Genomic DNA, 17,525 nt, shown 5'->3' with positions numbered 1-17,525 from the left:
AAGGCCTGGTGGTCCAGGCCCTACCAGAGGCCTCCTAGGATCCCAGCCCCAGCCCCTTTCTACATTCTTCCCCCTCTAGGAGCCAGAGTCCATTCATTCCCCCAAACATCCAAATGACAGAGTGAACTCTATGTATTTAAAGACAATGATTCCTCATCTCGATAGCTCACATAATTAATTCTATACTGGATCATGCACTGCTCAGGGGGAGACAGGGAGTCAACTTTGTATTGTCAGAGGCTACTGCAGAATTAGGAGGCAGACAGCACACAAACTTCTGCTCAAGAAATGGAGCAATAACCTTAGCTGCAATACTCCAGGAGGACAGATTACTTTACAATCCTAATACACATGCAGCACGAGGCCGGGAGGGGGGTTCCTGGGATGATGGGCAAGCACTCATGCTTGTCAGTGCATCCCATGTACACTGAGTGCCCACAACCAGCACAGCACTCTACTTAAAGCATGGGAGGAAATAAAACATCAGTTACGTCACTATAAGGCCCTCCAGGAAAACTAACAGGCTCAACTACTAGATTTCCTGGTTTAAAAGGAGCTAGCAATCTTGTGGGCACATTCACTTTCAATGAATAGAAGAGTAAAACTCAAGTTAATATAGAGACAATACTGAAATTAGAAAGCGGGTCCAGACACAAACCTCCATCAACACCTGTAAAGTAAAGCTGGACTCAGCAGGGTCAGACCCCAGGAGCGTACCAGTCTGTCTAAACAAACACTGTAACGCACAACCCAAGACGCCAATTTTTAAGATCTACTTGATGTATCTGTCTAGAAAAAGATTTCAAATATTAATTCTGGTGATACCCTAAATCAGAAATAAACTGATATAAAAAACAATTTAGAAACTGACTTCTCTCTTCAACATAATCATGTATTCCTAAACTTTCAGAAACTGTTTTAAGCAGAAAGTACATAATATAAAAAAGTACGGAAAAGATATTTAATAGAGTACCTTCGCAAAAACCAACTCATGTACCTAATGTCTCTGGAAATCGAAAATCATTTTCTGAGCACTAGTAACAAGGGCGACCGTCAGTGCTCTCCAACCATGGGTCAGAGCAGCCTCTCCCCATCGGAAATTCCCGCAGCCACGGCCACCTTGTCTAGCACACCTGGGATTTCATCTGGGCCGCCTTCTCTGGGTCGACAGCCAACACGTGCTGGTAATGGCGGATGGTATGCAGGCGATCCTTGTTCTCAGCACGGACATAACGCCGCAAAGCCTGGAGGATGCGATGAGGCTGCGAGAGAGGACAGTTCTTTTAACACCCAGAAACTAGGGAACTGAAAAGAGGCAGAAAACAAAGCTTAAAAAAGTCACTTACGAATGTAAAGCTCAGTGAGGCACAAGAATGAAAGCAGTACTTTTAAAAGCTTCTAGCTTACCAAGTAACAAGAAGCTGCCTTTCTAAGTAAAAGTACCAAAAACTAAGTTCCAAAGTTATACTGGCTCCTTAACAAACAGTATTTCCCAGGGTTTCTAGCCCACTGTCCTCTTCCACTCTGTCCTCTTTCCCGAGCTCAGCATGTGACATCCTAAGTACAAGCTGGGCAGTCCCTGTGTCACCAGAAAAGACTACTTGCCTAAGAAGAACACAAACAGCCTCCTTTCCACGCCCCAAAACAAGGTAGGTTCGAGTTAAAGGACAAACAAGTTTGAAACAGCTAGCACAAAGAGTTTCAGTATAAATTACTTCATCCTTTTCTTCATAATCTTATTTAGAATAGAACTAGTTCCAAGGCCTTTGTCCATGGAAGGCATGTTTTTATTCTTTGAAAGAAAGGCTACTACAAAAATTCAGCAATGAGACAACTAAGCGAGCATCCTGAGGTTATGCTTTTCTACGGTAAGATACTTGCCTATCACAGGTGGCACACGCAGGCATAAACGTAATGCTAAGTCTCCATAAGCAGACACTAGAGAACATAATACCTTTTCCTCCCTACTCTTAGTTTCTTACCTCCAGACTTGCCAGAACCTATTATAAAAAAGTAATTTTTACTGACCTGTGTGTCATAAATTGGTCCCACACACACACTTTAGGGCAGGCAATGCTGAGGATCCAATTCACCAGGGACTCGGCTCCACGCACAACTCACCCGCGGTGGGTCAGACTGCAAGGCCGCCAGGTAGTTCTCCAGAGCCATCCGGCGGCGGTCGTTCAGCATCGCCTCCACTCGAGCCAGGTGGGTTTCCACCAGCTGCTGCTTCTCACTGGCTGCTTCCTTCTCCAAAGCTTTGACCATAGCTTGGAAGTGCTAAACCAAGAAAGAAGGAACAACACATAATTCACGGTGCCTGGAGGAAGTCTAAGCACACAACTGTAGACCGCAATGCTGTGCTTCTCCGCGCCCAGTGCCTGTGCCAGCTGTCACAGGTCCAGAGCGCAGCGAGGCTGGGATCTGAGTCTACGTTATATCTGATTTCCGTCGGGATGACTACCTTCCTCTTCTGATGAGGGCACGGTAAATCTGGGTGTCACAAGGACTCCTTAGCATTTCCGTAACTGAAACGACTAGAGCTAGAAGCCCAGTGCCTGGTCTCTCCACAGGCCCTGCAAGAAAAGAACGCTATCCTTCCCACACTGCAGCAAGGCACTGACTTCCAGATCCTGAGACCACAGACCAACAGGAGGTATACTTTAAAACACATGCCAGTAATAGCGTGGGTTGTGCTGAGTCATTCACACCAAACTCATGAAGGGAAAGCTGGTTGTGAGGCCCCTGGCCAGGTTGAAAGGTCCAGTTTAAGGCTGTGAACAAACTGTCCCTGTGTAGGATGCATTGGCTACGTAGAAATTAACACTCTCAGATTTTCTAGGTGATTGATAAAAAAAGCAAAGGTGTGCCAATGAAGCGTCATCATGAGATGAAAACATCTCAGTGAAACATAAAAACATACTGACTTAAAATGTAACCAAGTTATGAAACCCAAACCTGTAAACTGCCACCCTGTTCCCATGGACACTCTTCAAGGAGCACGCAGGGGCCGCGAGGACTGAGCTCACACGCTTATAGAGTTAGAGAGGAACTGCTATGCGAGAGCTTTATTTTCTGCCTTTTGACTTTTCAACAAGTCTACAAAAAAAGATTTCAGTACTGCTGAACAAGTCACAGCCTAAGAATGAAGGGGACCGAGGACCGTGCCAGGACAGCAGCGAGCTAAGGTTACTGCCTGGCATGAGTTCGGTGTGCACTGGCTGGGGTTTGGTTTCCGAGTACCAGAGGTGAGCGATTCTGGAGAATGCCAGCTGGGAAGTGAAAAAAAGCCGGTCAGTTCAAACTTCCTTGTAACATAAGCTCTCAACTGAAAGGAGGTATCAGGCTCCAGTTTCCTGTGTGGTGGCCTGACCCTGTTTCAAAGGGTCAGGCTGGAGCTCTGCCCCGAGAACATCTCACCTGAATGAGAGTCTGCCTCTCTGCTTTCGGGAGGTTCTTCGCCTGAAGTTCGGCCTCTTCCCACTCCTTCTTTACCTGGAACAAAGGCCAAACCCACCTTAACCAGAGAATCATCTCTGAAACAATTCCCCTACTCTCTAAAAATACTGCCAGGCCCTGAATCGAACGTAGGAAACCGGACAAAAGGAAACATGTCGTCTGATGCCTCGCGAGCTGAGGGCCATTTCAGCCTGTCGATGACAAGAGGCTGCAGGTCCTAGGCCTCCAGAATCCCCACACGGAGCCTCAGTCCCACAACCTCCCTGTCAGATAACCTTGAGCAAGTTATTTAAAAGTCACTCTGCCTCAGCCTCCTCAAAAAGAATGGGGGTGGGGGGGCAGTTAATACCTACTTCTCAGAGCTAACGTGGTTAAGACAGAGCATCGAGCATGGCCCAAATGCCCAGCACAGGCAATGGGGCAGGTGGCTCGGACCTAGCAGGACCTCCCCTGGCAGTCTTCTTCAGCCCTCTGAGGAAGCCTAAGACAAACCACACTGCAGAACTCATCTTCCGCTAACACCTACAACCCTCTGAGGAAAACAGAGCACCCAAGACTCAGAACCCTCACAGCCACACGACCTAGCTAGAATGAATTCATCCACGCTTGCTGTCACCTAACGTCTCTCTACAGTTCCCTCATCTACTGGCAAACGAAACTAGCACTCCATTTACACCTGTGATATAAAGTTCCCTTCTTTAAAATAATTTTTTTTTAAGTTAGTTAATGGCAAAGAAAAATAATACGACTAAGGGGTGCCAGCCCAGTGGCACAGTGGTCAAGTTTGCATGTTCTGCTTCGGCAGCCTGGGGTTCACCAGTTCAGATCCCAGGTGCGGATGTACACACTGCTTGGCAAGCCATGCTGTGCCAGGCGTCCCACATATAAAGTAGAGAAAGATGGGCATGGATGCTGGCTCAGGGCCAGTCTTCCTCAGCAAAAAAAAAAAAAAAAAAAAAGGAGGACTGGCAGCACATGTTAGCTCAGGGCTAATCTTCCATAAAAAAATAAATAAATAAAATAAATAAGAGCAAGGGCTGGCCCCGTGGCCAAGTGATTGAGTTTGCGCACTCCACTTCAGCAGCCCAGGGTTTCACTGGTTTGCATACTGGGCACAGATGTAGCACCGCTCATCAGGTCATGCTGAGGCGGCATCCCACATAGCACAACCAGAAGGACCTACAACTAGAATATACAACTATGTACTGGGGGGCTTTTGGGAGAAGGAAAAAAAAAAAGATTGGCAACAGATGTTAGCGGAGGTGCCAATCTTAAAAAAAAAAAAAAAAAAAAGCAGCAGCAAACCAGATGGTTACAGAACGTGCCCAGCATGGAGTCTGGAATGTGAAAGGCACTCAGAGGGTAATGACATTATCAGGGAGACGACTGAGGACGGATCCTAGTCACGCCCAGGGGGCAGCGCTGCTTATACTCACAGCTCACCTGTCCTAACACAGCATGACAGCCTAGGGAGAAGGGGTCCCTTTCCTTCAACCATGAAAACCATGTTACCCAAAGCCAAACCCCACTGAGACAGGGCAGCGCCGAGGTTTACCCTGTCCATCCGGTTGCGGTGCCGAATTTCCAGCTGTTCCTTGGCCTTCTGGAAGCGAGCATGCTCATTATCATCAGCAGAGGTCTCGAAATACACATCGACATCATTGGTTGGCAGAGGAGTTGGGGGAACTGAAACAAAGTAACAGAGGGAGTTCTCTTTGGGAGTCAGGCCCAAGTGGAAACCGCACTGTGCTCCAGGAAGAAGACCAAGCTCAGGAGCTGAGAATGGACGAGTTGGTCGCACACCCCCCAAAGCGCAGGGTGCTCCTGCTGCCAAGACTCCCCTGTTAGATTACAGGGGTCCACCTTCCTGACGTGCTATTGACCCACCAGGCGAGCCCATGTCCCCTGGTGTCTGCGGCACCAGCGAGGCGTCTTTACTTAGGACTTCAAGGACAGAAAAGGAAATCACTTCTTCTATACCTTCCCTCAGTTCTTGAAACCTTAAAACCTTAAAACCTAAAACACAGCTACCCTGCTTGCTGTCACTGACAGCATCTGAGCCGAGACAAGGGCTGAGGTCGGACCGGCAGAGGCACTTCCACAAGGTCTGCATTCTGAAAGGAACGTGGGGCTCTGCTGGCTATTCTGAGGTCAGAACTTACTTTGGGGAGGTGATTCCACTGAATGTTCTGGCACACAGACTGGGCAGGGAAAGTCCAAACCCCTGCAGCCACCACATTTTAGTCTTCCGTCTCCTTGAAGGACTCTTCCACCCCAGATAACAGGGAGAAATGCAGATGCGACGCTGGACAAGGACTTACCGCGGACTGCGAAGACACCCTGGGCTGTTCAATCCCCGACACTCACTGGCCCTAGCAGGCCAACACCCAGAGAACAGATGCATGAGGGCAAACGCTGCTTGCTGCCAGTCAAGCGTAATCAGCTCTTGGTGGCCCCAGGCAGGTGAGTATCTGCACAGTGGAGCGTAGCCTCATTCACGGAAGGACTGAGGTGACAAGTTTAGTCAGCCTCTTAGGAAACACTCATGGAAACTTATTAGCCCAGCGCAGTCGTGACTTCCCAAGCTAGGGAAGAACGACAGGTACCCTGCTTGCACAACTTGCTATCCTGACATACTGTCAGAGCTAAGTGGAGAGCAAATGCCAAAATTCAACCAATTTTAAATTCAGAAACAGATTCATCTAACTTCCAGAATTGCATAACTTTAATACAACATTCAAACAACCATGTAACTGATGAATCTAACTACAGATTACTCAGCTACTCCAAAGTTCTTCTGTCAGAGCATCTTTTTATTTATTTACCTCCTCTTATTCAGCTTTAAACCTAAAAGCTACAACTATTTTTGCTAAGAATATTTGGCTCCTACACAAGTTTAAATAGGATCTCAACAGCTGATTTCAGCTTAGCTATATAGAATACACGGCTTCACAAGCCATGTTCCCCGTGCCACTCAAAGGTTCAGCTGGGGGAACTTAAGGCACTGAAGTCCATCCGTGACAACAAGCACGTCGCCATCAGCACTGCGCGCCTGCAGCTTAAAGGCTTATGTGTTGCAGACGGAGTCTATGGTTCATATCACTGAGCTGGATCAAGATAATACAAAACACAAGCTGCCTCCGCCGCTGGGAACAAAAGGGGAACGCAGCAGCAGACCAGGCGGATGGTGCTGAAGACCCGCTGGGCTCCGAGCCAGGACCACGTCCTTCAGACCATGTGAAAATGATCAGCTCACGAAGCCAGCATATTCGTCCACCTCCATCCCTTTTAAGGAGGGGCACAAACTTGACCACTGGAACAGTGATGTTTCCAGGCCGTCAAAGTGCTCCAGGCCACAAGCACGTGAGCAGGCTGCCTCTCCCGGGCAGGTCTCCCCACCGCAAGTCACAGGGATCGACCGTTCTGCAGCCCTCGCACCACCAATGCTCTCAAGAGCTGTCACTCCACGGTCCCACAGCACTACCGGCCTGAACCTTCAGGTCTAGGAGGACGCCTGCATGTTAAGTGAGATCTTTTAACAACCCCTGATTCCTCAAGCTTCAAGCTGAAACAATGTTTTGTTGTCCCTTAGTTTAAGCAGTTTCACAAAGCAGGAAATACCACAAGAATTTCTCTATCTACATCTTTCCTGAATAAAAAAGTTTCTGCCTGTAAAGTTCCCTAAGGACTCATATTTTTTTTCACCTTTTCAATCATTTCAAATAAAAACAGCCTTTCCACAGAGCAGCAGCTGGAGTGGAAGCACGAAAAGTACACACTATATCATATTTAGATTTAGAAAATCTTTTGGTGGAGCAAGGAAAGACAGACAAGCAAGTATTTGAATGAAAAAACCATCAGAAGCTTCAGCCAAATATCTTTAGAGCAAGCACCAGGGGCAGGCAGCAAATCCTTCCTCTCGTGACTTACAGAATCAGAACCAAGAAGACTGCCTGGCCTCCGGGTTCTCCAAACACATGGGTTAGTACTACAAGGCAAGCGAAAAAGGCTCTTAAAAAGGCAAAAGGGTAACCACAGAGAAAAGCAAAACTTTTCCTACCAATGTCTAAGTAAACCCAACTCAACTGAACCACAGAATTTCCTTCGTGATCAAAGAATACATAAACTAAAATTCCTTCACTTTCTAAAGTTCTACATGGTCCAGTGTTGTCAGCATATTGGAGAAAAAGAGTTACTACCACTTGGCTGCAGAGCTCTCTCCCTAGAGTGCACCAAGCATGGTATTTCACTGTTCTGGTCTCCCCAAAGTATCCCTATTGCCACTTCTTGGAGAGTGGGCAGCCCTTCAGTCACCATGCATCACAGGGGCCGGTGACGGGGTGGCTCAGAAACAAGAACGAGAGGCAAAGCCCAGAAACGAGCACGTGCAGAACTCAGCCAATCTGCTTACCCACCCTGTGCCTCTCCACCAGAGAGCTGAGGGCGAGGCTGCCTTCCCAGCCAACACAGAAGCCTCTGGGGGCCTCGGACTGCAAGGCAGGAGAGAACAAGCCCCCGGGCTCTCCCGCTGTGCCAGGGAGGGAACACACCACCACCACCACCACCAGACCCACATGAGCACAGACATGGAAACTGAGCTTACAACTGCCAACAGGAAAGCACAGCCTAGATCTAGAAAGCACAAAGATGAGGGAAACGACCGACAGCAAACACCTGAGTTGGCAGGGAGCACCACACAGATGCAGTCACGAGGACGGCCCGGAAAGAGACAGAACGCTGGACAGGACGGTGCTGCTGCAAAGAGCCAGCGCGGCGGGACTTACTCATCGTTTTACACACAGCCATACAATAATCCTCAGACTCAAAATTGTTCCTGTTGCCTCCGCAGCCGCCATATATAAAGCGCACGCACTTTCCCTTGGAGAGGTCGAAGTACCAACGAGGCATCACGGCCCGGCAGGGCCCCGTCATCGCCTCCTGGGAGCAGACAGCTGTGTGAAAATGGTCAGAACGTCAGCAGGACAGAGGCAGCAGCTGCAAAGGCTTCACAACACTACACACCAGCAAGGGGTGGGACGGGCGAGGAGAAGGGACCAGGTGACGTACCTAACCTCAGCCAAGGCCAAGACTGGACAGAACCTCAATGCCCTGGTGAACTAACTCACCACTCGAGCCAGCCATTTCTGAGGATGCAGGCGTTTTCCATTCTGATATAATAAAGATGTTTAGGAACTAAAATATTATTTGCACTGCCTTGAGTCTAGACTGATGTACAGACTGACACAGAGGAATGCCTTATCTCGCAGCTCCGCGGGCCTCACATTCCTGGCCTGCTAGGTGGACATATTGGCCTGACTTGTCTATCCTGGTGGTGTCAAGGACCAAAGGAGACGACACAGGGGAAAAGGCTGTTTCCATGGTGATAACCACAGAAAACACCAGGTAAGCACCTGGAAAGGACAAGCGCACACTTTTACGTTCTCCAAGATGAATCAAAAACGTCTAGACTCGCAAAGTAACTCCCCTCAGTCGGTCCTAAATAATTCTTCAGATGTCACCTGGCTTCAAATATACAATCAGCAGGAGGCTGTGAGTAAATGGCTCTGAAACTGTTGACTTTTTAAAAAAATTGGCAAGATAAAAAAAACTGCTGGCCCTAATGCCTCACCAGTAGAAAGTCATTAAATTCCACCCTCCCAGTTACAAGTATCTTTCTAGCGGGCAAACGGCAGCCTACAGATTGGCATATACTCAGGAAGAGAAGAACCAGAAAGTTATTTCCACCCTAGAAGGTTGGGGCTTTGGAGTACTGAGGAGGGGGGCTCCCCCTGGAGAGAAAACACCCCAGGCTGAATGTCGAGGAACTCTGCCCAACGGTAGATCATGCTGTCTCCCTTGTCTCCAGTTAAGTCCTTACAATGCAAAGGACAGTTCTGCGATTCAGTTTTGCATCTCCTCCCGGACGTGTCAACTGCCAGCCCTGCAGTGGCCTGGGTGCCCACTTCTATGATGGCGCCACCAGCACACAGCACACTGGAGGGCTGCCTTCACCTTCAGCACACAGAAGCACCACCTCTCCTCTGTGACTTACCTGTGATGAATGCAGCCCCAAATTCTAAGTAAGTGATTACCATATGGATTTTAACGCCACGGCTCGACATTGCATTACCTTTAACATCGTGAGTAATTTCCTTTTCTGAAATAGTCCCATCACTGCTGGGTTCAGTTGGGTTCTCCTCGTTGTAGTCATCTCCTTTAAAGGTGTCGTAGTAGTAATCACGATCTTCCACCACTTCCTCCCCTTCTTCCTCATCCTCGTCATCCACATCCACAGCTGCCTCTGTGAAGTCTTCCAAATCTGCTTCGGTAGGAAATTCACTAAAGGTCACAATAAAAAAGGAAGGTTAACACCAATTCCAATACACAAAGCACAACAATGATTCTCTTCCCTATTTTGAAACACAAAAACAGAGACAGGAAATAAGCTCAACTCGCACTGAACTGCACCATTAAAGCCCTCAGCCCAGCTACAGCAGCAAAAGGCAAGAGTTAGCGAGCCGGGGCAGCACTGACCTGCAGCAAGCAGCGTGGCTGGGCGACACAAAGCTGAAAGCCACTGGTCCTCCTGGGGTCAACTACGGCTAGAATGGAATGCAAGCTGGCTCACCTCCAGCATGACAAGGGCATGCCCACTCTACCCACAAGTAAGGGATGAGCAATCCAAGCCACCAGCAAAACGATTTCACAGGCTCAGGACAAGAGTTTACCTTTTATAAATATCATAGTCTTCCTCTTCATCCTCCCCCTCCTCCTCCTCCTCATCTTCCTCGTCTTCTTTTGACACAGTAGATTCAATGATCTTTGTCTGAGGGCAGCACACATATTCAGTGCCGTGGAACTGGTCTACCCCACAGGGCAGCAGCATGCCGTAGCTATATAAGGTCATTCCCTGAGTCAGACAGGCCTAAAAGAAACGTGTACACCAATATCAGAACATACTCCACAGTAAACCTGGTCAAGTACTCCCAACCCCTAGCTTTATCCAAAAGAAATCCTTATCAAACCACGTTGGAATGCTTTCTCTCATGGACTCATAAATTTTGTCAAAAAGCTGTGACGATATTATTTTAACAAGACTTACAGGAATCTAAGCCAAAAATGCTGAAAGCCCAAAGCTGGAAGAGAACTAAGGAAAACAGACTTTCTTCTAGTAATTATCAACAGCAGTTAAAGGTAGTCAACGATCATTTACATTCCTCACTGAAGAGGGTGCCGATGCAGAATGTGACCAAGACAGACAACTGACTGGAGAACTAACTCACCTACAGAAGACAAGCCTAAGAAAGGGTTTCTCTCCACTACAAGACTGAAACGGCATCTGATCCATGTTTTCTATACTTGGCTATTTCCACACAGGCTTTGGGGTTTAGCACAGCCTTCCTGGGAGTCCTGCTGACAGCATCCTTGCTTAACAACCTTTTTAATATCCTTAACTTTAGAGGCTGAACTGTCAACACTGTACTTTCCTACAAAATACCTACTGTTCTCCCAAATATTTTTAATTGAGAAGATACAAGTAATCGTAAACTTTCAAGAGGATAAAGGGAAAATACAGAAAACTGATTTAAAATGATGGTAAGCCTTGGAGAAAAATTCTATTTTCTCTTCTAAGAGAAAAAACACTTGACTTTTTGCATGCATGCTTTTACCTCTTTGACTACAGCGTGCCAATGCTGGTGATTCTCACACACCTCCATCCGCTCTTTGTGGAAAAACTGGCACTTTTCTGGAACTAGCAGAACATCACTTACAAATTCACCCACTGGAAAAGAGAGGCTTTGTCAGAAGCAAATCTGATCACGATTCAAGGTAAGAACGATGCTCGCTGCAGATTATTATGACAGTTACACAGTGAGGTGTAGACAGGAGCAGCTCTAATGTACATGAGCTGATGTACATCTCTCATCTTCAAGGGCCAACTGGGCGTTACAGCTGCAGGCGAGCAGCCTCTAGAGCTCGGCACTGTGTTTCAGCCGTGATGCCTGGGACCTTCCCCACTCTTCGCCGACCTCAAGCCCTGACACTGCCACTGCAGGGCTGCAGCAACAGAAGACGGAGAACTGGAAGCGGATTCCCCCTCCATGACCTCGAGCACACACAGCTCCCCTCCGTCACCTCTGGTTTCACATGCACAATATTCCTAGCCTCTTCCTTCCCTATTTCTGCCCACATCGGTTCTAACAACAAAATGCTCAGGAAACTAAGACTAGGTGTTCTCCTAACGTACCAATGAATCTTACTTTACCCCTTTGCGTACCTAAAGACATTGAGCTCTAAGACAAACCACCGCTGTCACAACTGATTCAGGTAAGATCCACCAACGGAGGGTTAAGTACAAAGGGGAACAGGTGCCATTGCAATGGGAAACTCTGGAGGATAGTACCTTAACCAGGTGACCATTTAACATCACCAGCAATGGACAAGCTGACATAAGTGATGTCATAAGGAGAACACATCACCTACATAGTCTTTCTGCCAAAATAATGTCATCTGAATCTAATCATGATAAAACCATAAGACAAGCTCAAATTCAGGGATATTTTGTTAAACAAATAGCCTAGACTCTTAAAAATTACCATTGTTGTAAAAGATTTGGAAAAAAAAAAAAAGACTGAGGAACTGTTCTAGATCAAATATAATGTATTATTCTTTTTAAAATGAAGCTATAAAGGACAGTTTTTGGACATTTAGGGAAACTGTCCAAAATGTGATTACTGGATCATAGTTATATAGGACAATATCTTCACTCTTAGGAAAAGCTGAAATATTTAGAGGTGAACTATCACGATATCCCAACTTACTTCCAAATGGTTTAACAACAAAAAAAAATAGGGAAGACACACACACACATAGTGAGGTGGATAGACGAGGCAAAACTGGAGACCCTCGGTAACAGGGACAGAGGCGTTCGCCATGGCATTTGTTTCTCTAGGCCTGAAACTTCAAAAATAAAAAGCTGGGGGGAAAATACACATAGCTGTTTAGAAACAGAATCCTTATCTTGTAGAAATACGTGAAGTATTTATAGAAAAAAAACAGTATCTGGGATTTGTTTCCAAATAATCAGGGGTAGATGGGAGTGGGGCTACATGATCAGGTTGGGTAGATGACACAGATTGGCTCATGAATTGATGATCATTATATAGCTGGGCAATGGTACGTGAGGGCTAATGGTATTATTTTCTCTGTGTTTGGATACGTGTGTAACTTCCATAATAAAAAGCTACAAACTGGGGGCCAGCCCCGTGGCTGAGTGGTTAGGTTTGCTTGCTCTGCTTTGGCAGCCCAGGGTTTCACAGGTTCGGATCCTGGGCGCGGACAAGGCACCACTCGTCAGGCCACGCTGAGGTGGCATCCCACATGCCACAGCTGGAAGGGCCCATAACTAGAAGTGTACAACTATGTACCAGGGAGCTTTTGGGGAGAAAAGGGAAAAATAAAATCTTCAAAAAAAAAAAAGAAAAGCTAAAGATGTATATATATATATATCACTGGATTATTACCCAGAGATTCTGATTTGGTAGGTCCAAGGAGGAACTCAGTAATTTGCATTAAACAAGCATCCCAAGTGATTCTTATGCATCACCAGTGCCCTCCATAGATGGTCTAAGTGGGCAGAAACCAACAGAGGGAGAGATGTGTGGTTAGCTCAGGGACAGAAGCAGTAAGCAGGGGCAGGGGAAAGGAAGCGGGCAGGCTCACCTCCCAGGTTAAAAAAAAAAGAGTACAAATAAGAAAGGAATCTGGCCTGAGAAAGGTCTTAGGGCTTTGAACCAGTGGTCAGTCCACATGGACCCACTCCCCAGCTTCATCGTCATGGCCTGGTCCTTCAGGACCCCTCGGCCTCAGACTCAGTCCCCGGGCACGGAGCAGTCAGTCCTTCTACTACCCCAGTGGCAGGCGAAGGGGAGTCCCTGATCTACTGCAAGGGGGGAAGACGTGCTCCTGACTCTACGAGCTGGGGCAGTCAGCACAGCCTCCCCACATCAGAACAGGATTTTGTTAATATCAAAAAAAAAAACCAAAAAACCCAGAACTAATCTAAATGTCTGTCATTAAGAAATTAGTTAAATAATAGTACCTGTTATGATAGAATACTATAGGGTCATAAGAAATATGGTTTATGTCTATATTTAACATGGAAAAGTTTCCATGATGGTTTAATAATTTTAAAAATCACTAAACAACTAAACGAAAGCAATAAACACACCCCATGCTCCCCCAATCCCAGCGTCAGTTCTCATCATCCCACTTTTTGCTTTTGCTACAATTATTTATCAGAAGCTTCTAGGAAAAAAACTGACTTAGGCAGACCAGTATTACTGTTTTATAGAAGAATACTGAAAATGGTTTAGCCTCACTTTAAAAATTTATCCCATTGTAACAATCTTCACTTTAATCAGTTGGAGTACAACAGGCAACGGCCACAATTTCCTAAGTCACTGGACAAACAGAAAGCTGTACTGTTGCTGCTATTCAATTTAATACGCTGATAATGAATACGGCAATGCAGCAAAATCCAACCTACAGGATTTCATCTAACCGCATTTATGATTGATCTCCAGCCTCTACCCATTCACTATGATTCTGTTCTTCTTTCATACCACCTCCCCACAGCGGGGCCATGACAGTCATCAGGTTTTAGAGCTTTTTCAGAGTTGCTGAAATTCCTTTCAACATAACAAGGGCTGTTCATCCACTTGGGGAAGCCCCCAATACCAACACTCACATGTATAAATAAACCTGCACAAGTACTCTCCAGCTACAAACGGGAAGACCATGTCATTTATGGGACTCTTGGAAGCTGTAACCAGGTGGGAGAAAGCCTTCTGTAACAAGATTAAACCAAGAGAGTCAATGGAAGTTGTTGTGAGTCTGGTAGCCGTCCCTAGAAGATGTCTTTGAGGTAAATATGGCTCTGAGAAGTTAAAGACCCAGAATAATTCTCATGAGCAGAAACACACCGTGCACAAGGGTCCACACTGGGAACGTGGTGAACTGTTGATGGGCTGTCATGAACTCAAAGATAGAAGGCAACTTGCAAATGTACACCTACAATGGACGAGTGAGCTGCTCCAAGACACCAACCTGCAGCTGCTGAAGACTGCACCTCAACACTTCTGAGAACGAGAACCTTCTCTGGTAGCCTTCACATCACAGTAACACTCCATGCCCAAACCTCCTTCCAAAAATAACGTAGACCAAAAACAGTCATGGGCTTACGGAGCTCTCTGCTTTTGGCGCAGGAATCAGTCTGCATGTAAACATCAGGGATGACTAACTCCCGTCCCTCAAATACCAGCGGTTTTGCTTCTTCTTCACCACTCTGTCCTACTCAGATCACTCTGTTTATTTATTTATGAAATTTATTTAAGCAATTAGTAACAACGTAAGATATGGGTTCCTTTTGGGGAGGGGGAAGATTGAATTGTAACTTCTCACCAACTATACTAACATCAGTTTAACAGTCACACCGATGGGTAGTTAAGCACGTTCTCAAAAGAGGGCAGAGCTGAGCGAGGTCAACACAGATGTCTACAGACAGTGCGACTCCAGCCTTGATGCAAACACTGCCAGCAACCTACATTCATTCTCAAACTGTTTGCATGTGTGCTAATCAAGACATATCCTTCCCCTCAACCTAGCAAAACTACAAAAATAGTGCCCCCGGGACATCCAGACTCATGAGTAGAGGCACCCAACCAATACAGACAGGTCCTGTTTCCCCCAGGTCCCATCTCCTCACCCTTCTGGCCTGCCTGCCTGCCTGCCTATGTGTTGTATTTGCTAAGCAGCAGTATCTGCATTCATTCATGATCCTTAAAGAAGATATCTTAATAGGGTTTATCTCATACCTTAAAGAGGGTTCCAGAGCTGAAGCTAACCATACACTACCATCTCTTACTCCAACACGTGGGATGCATCTTCACATGTATAAAGGAGTTTACTGTAGATACTTCTAGTGGATAAAATGTGTACAGGACTCACACTCTTTATTGTATTAATTTTTAGTACAGTTTGTATGTTAAAAGAATTGCAGACAGGGCTGGCCCGGTGGCATAGTGGTTAAGTCTGCGTGCTCTGCTCTGGTGGCCCGGGGTTTGCTAGTTTGTGTCCCAGGCACAGACCTACACACCGCTCATCAAGCCATACTGTGGGAGCATCCCACATAGAAAATAGAGGAAGATTGGCACAGATATTAGCTCAGGGCCAATCTTCTGACCAAAAAAAAAAAATAGAATTGTGTATGGTTTAATAACTCAGTGAATATACAATAACCATTAAACTGTTTACTTTAAAATAGCTGAAATACATTGTAGTATGTGAATTATTTCTCAAAAGATCTGCTTTTAGGGGGCTGGCCCCGTGGCCGAGTGGTTAAGTTCACATACTCCGCCTCGGCGGCCTGGGGTTTCACGGGTCCGGATCCTGGGCAAAGACATGGCACCGCTCATCAAGCTATGCTGGGGCAGCATCCCATATGCCACAACTAGAAGGATCCACAACTAAAAATACACAACTATGGGGCCAGCCCGGTGGTTAAGTTCGCACATTCCGCATCTCGGGGGCCCGGGGTTTGCCAGTTCAGATCCCGGGTGTGGACATGGCACCGCTTGGCACGCCATGCCGTGGTAGGCATCCCACATATAAAGTAGAGGAAGATGGGCACGATGTTAGCTCAGGGCCAGGCTTCCTCAGCAAAAAGAGGAGGATTGGCAGCAGATGTTAGCTCAGGGCTAATCTTCCTCAAAAAACAAAAAAACCCCACACAACTACGTACCGGGGGGCTTTGGGGAGAAAAAGGAAAAAAAAAAAATCTGTTTATAAGAAGCACAGAGAGGGGCCGGGCCCAGTGACTTAGTGGTTAAGTTCACGTGCTCCGCTTTGGCAGCCTGGGCCTCAGAGGTTCAGATCCTGGGCACGAATCTACACACTGCTCATTAAGCCATGCTGTGGCAGGCATCCCACTTACAAAATGGAAGACAACTGGAACAGATGTTAGCTCAGGGCCAATCTTCCTCAAGCAAAAAGAGGAAGATTGGCAACAGACATTAGTTAGCTCAGGGTCAATCTTTCTCACCAAAAAAATAAATTAAAAAAAAAAGCAGAGAGACATTATTTACAGGGGATATTGAGCAAATAAGTAAACATACTGAGGATAATGGAATAGGAGGTATCACTATGAGCTCACTGTTTTTAATATACACAAATGTACACAGAAATATCGATTTATGTGTGCACATATATGTATACATACATATATTTCTTAAGCTCTGTCTGCTGAGTGGGCCTAGAAGCAGTAACATCCTACTAGCAGCAAGCACACCAAATGCCCAGATCTTGGTTTCTAAATACTATTCCCCACTAAAGGAAACCAGAGTTTCTTGGAGAAATGGCTGACTCCAAAGGTTGGGGAGGGAAAATACAGGATGAGCCTGAGCATCTTTTTGTGCCAGAAATTAAGGATATTTTCAAAGAATGATAGGGACATGGTTAAAGGACACAGGAACCAACACGAAGGGGTTCCTGTTGGCCAGCTTGGGACAATGAGTCCATAATGAAATAAATGAATGAATGCAGACACCATCTTAGCCAGGTGATAAAAGTTATCAATGGAAGAAACTGATGTCATACAACTCCCAACATGATACAGAGAGAACATTTCTGTGATAGTTCCCTCAAAAAGGCATAAACCAAAAGGATCATAAGACAAACCCAAATTACAAGGCATTCTACAAAGTAACTGGCCTATACTCTTTGAAAATACCAAGGTCATGAAAAAGACTATAGAGAGAACTAAATGCAGTATGTGATCTTGAATTAGATCCTGGTGTTATTTAAACAACAGGTGAAGCTTGAATAGGGTCCGTATTTCCTGATTTTGATGACTGTACATAGGAGAATGTCCTTTTTTTTTTTTTTCTAAGAAAATATACACTGAAGTGAGAGGGGAATAAAAGGAATCATGTCTGCAACTTACACAATTCAATAAACAAAACCCAGTGGTTGGGAGGGTAAATAATACAATTAATTTTACCATATTA

General features: G+C 46.1%; 1 protein-coding gene across 8 annotated transcripts in view; it reads right to left on the bottom strand.

The window, feature by feature from the left end:
- Window positions 1-17,525, bottom strand: part of APLP2 (amyloid beta precursor like protein 2) — a 74,279-nt gene that overhangs the window by 14,109 nt on the left and 42,645 nt on the right. For 4 of the 8 annotated variants that reach the window (XM_070623445.1, XM_070623448.1, XM_070623449.1 and 1 more), the window contains 8 exons: window positions 11,130-11,242; window positions 10,188-10,384; window positions 9,590-9,798; window positions 8,244-8,411; window positions 5,015-5,145; window positions 3,421-3,495; window positions 2,122-2,280; window positions 1,134-1,262 (listed from right to left, as the gene is read on the bottom strand). In XM_070623445.1, the coding sequence (XP_070479546.1) occupies window positions 1,134-1,262; window positions 2,122-2,280; window positions 3,421-3,495; window positions 5,015-5,145; window positions 8,244-8,411; window positions 9,590-9,798; window positions 10,188-10,384; window positions 11,130-11,242 (1,181 nt within the window). The remainder of the gene's footprint in view (window positions 1-1,133; window positions 1,263-2,121; window positions 2,281-3,420; window positions 3,496-5,014; window positions 5,146-8,243; window positions 8,412-9,589; window positions 9,799-10,187; window positions 10,385-11,129; window positions 11,243-17,525) is intronic. The other 4 variants (XM_070623447.1, XM_070623446.1, XM_070623451.1 and 1 more) reach the window with 1 other exon arrangement.

The sequence above is a fragment of the Equus przewalskii genome, chromosome 6 (assembly GCF_037783145.1).
Source record: "Equus przewalskii isolate Varuska chromosome 6, EquPr2, whole genome shotgun sequence".
NCBI lineage: Eukaryota > Metazoa > Chordata > Mammalia > Perissodactyla > Equidae > Equus > Equus przewalskii.
Note: the sequence above shows the minus strand (reverse complement) of the source record. Positions and strands in the feature narration are given on the sequence as shown.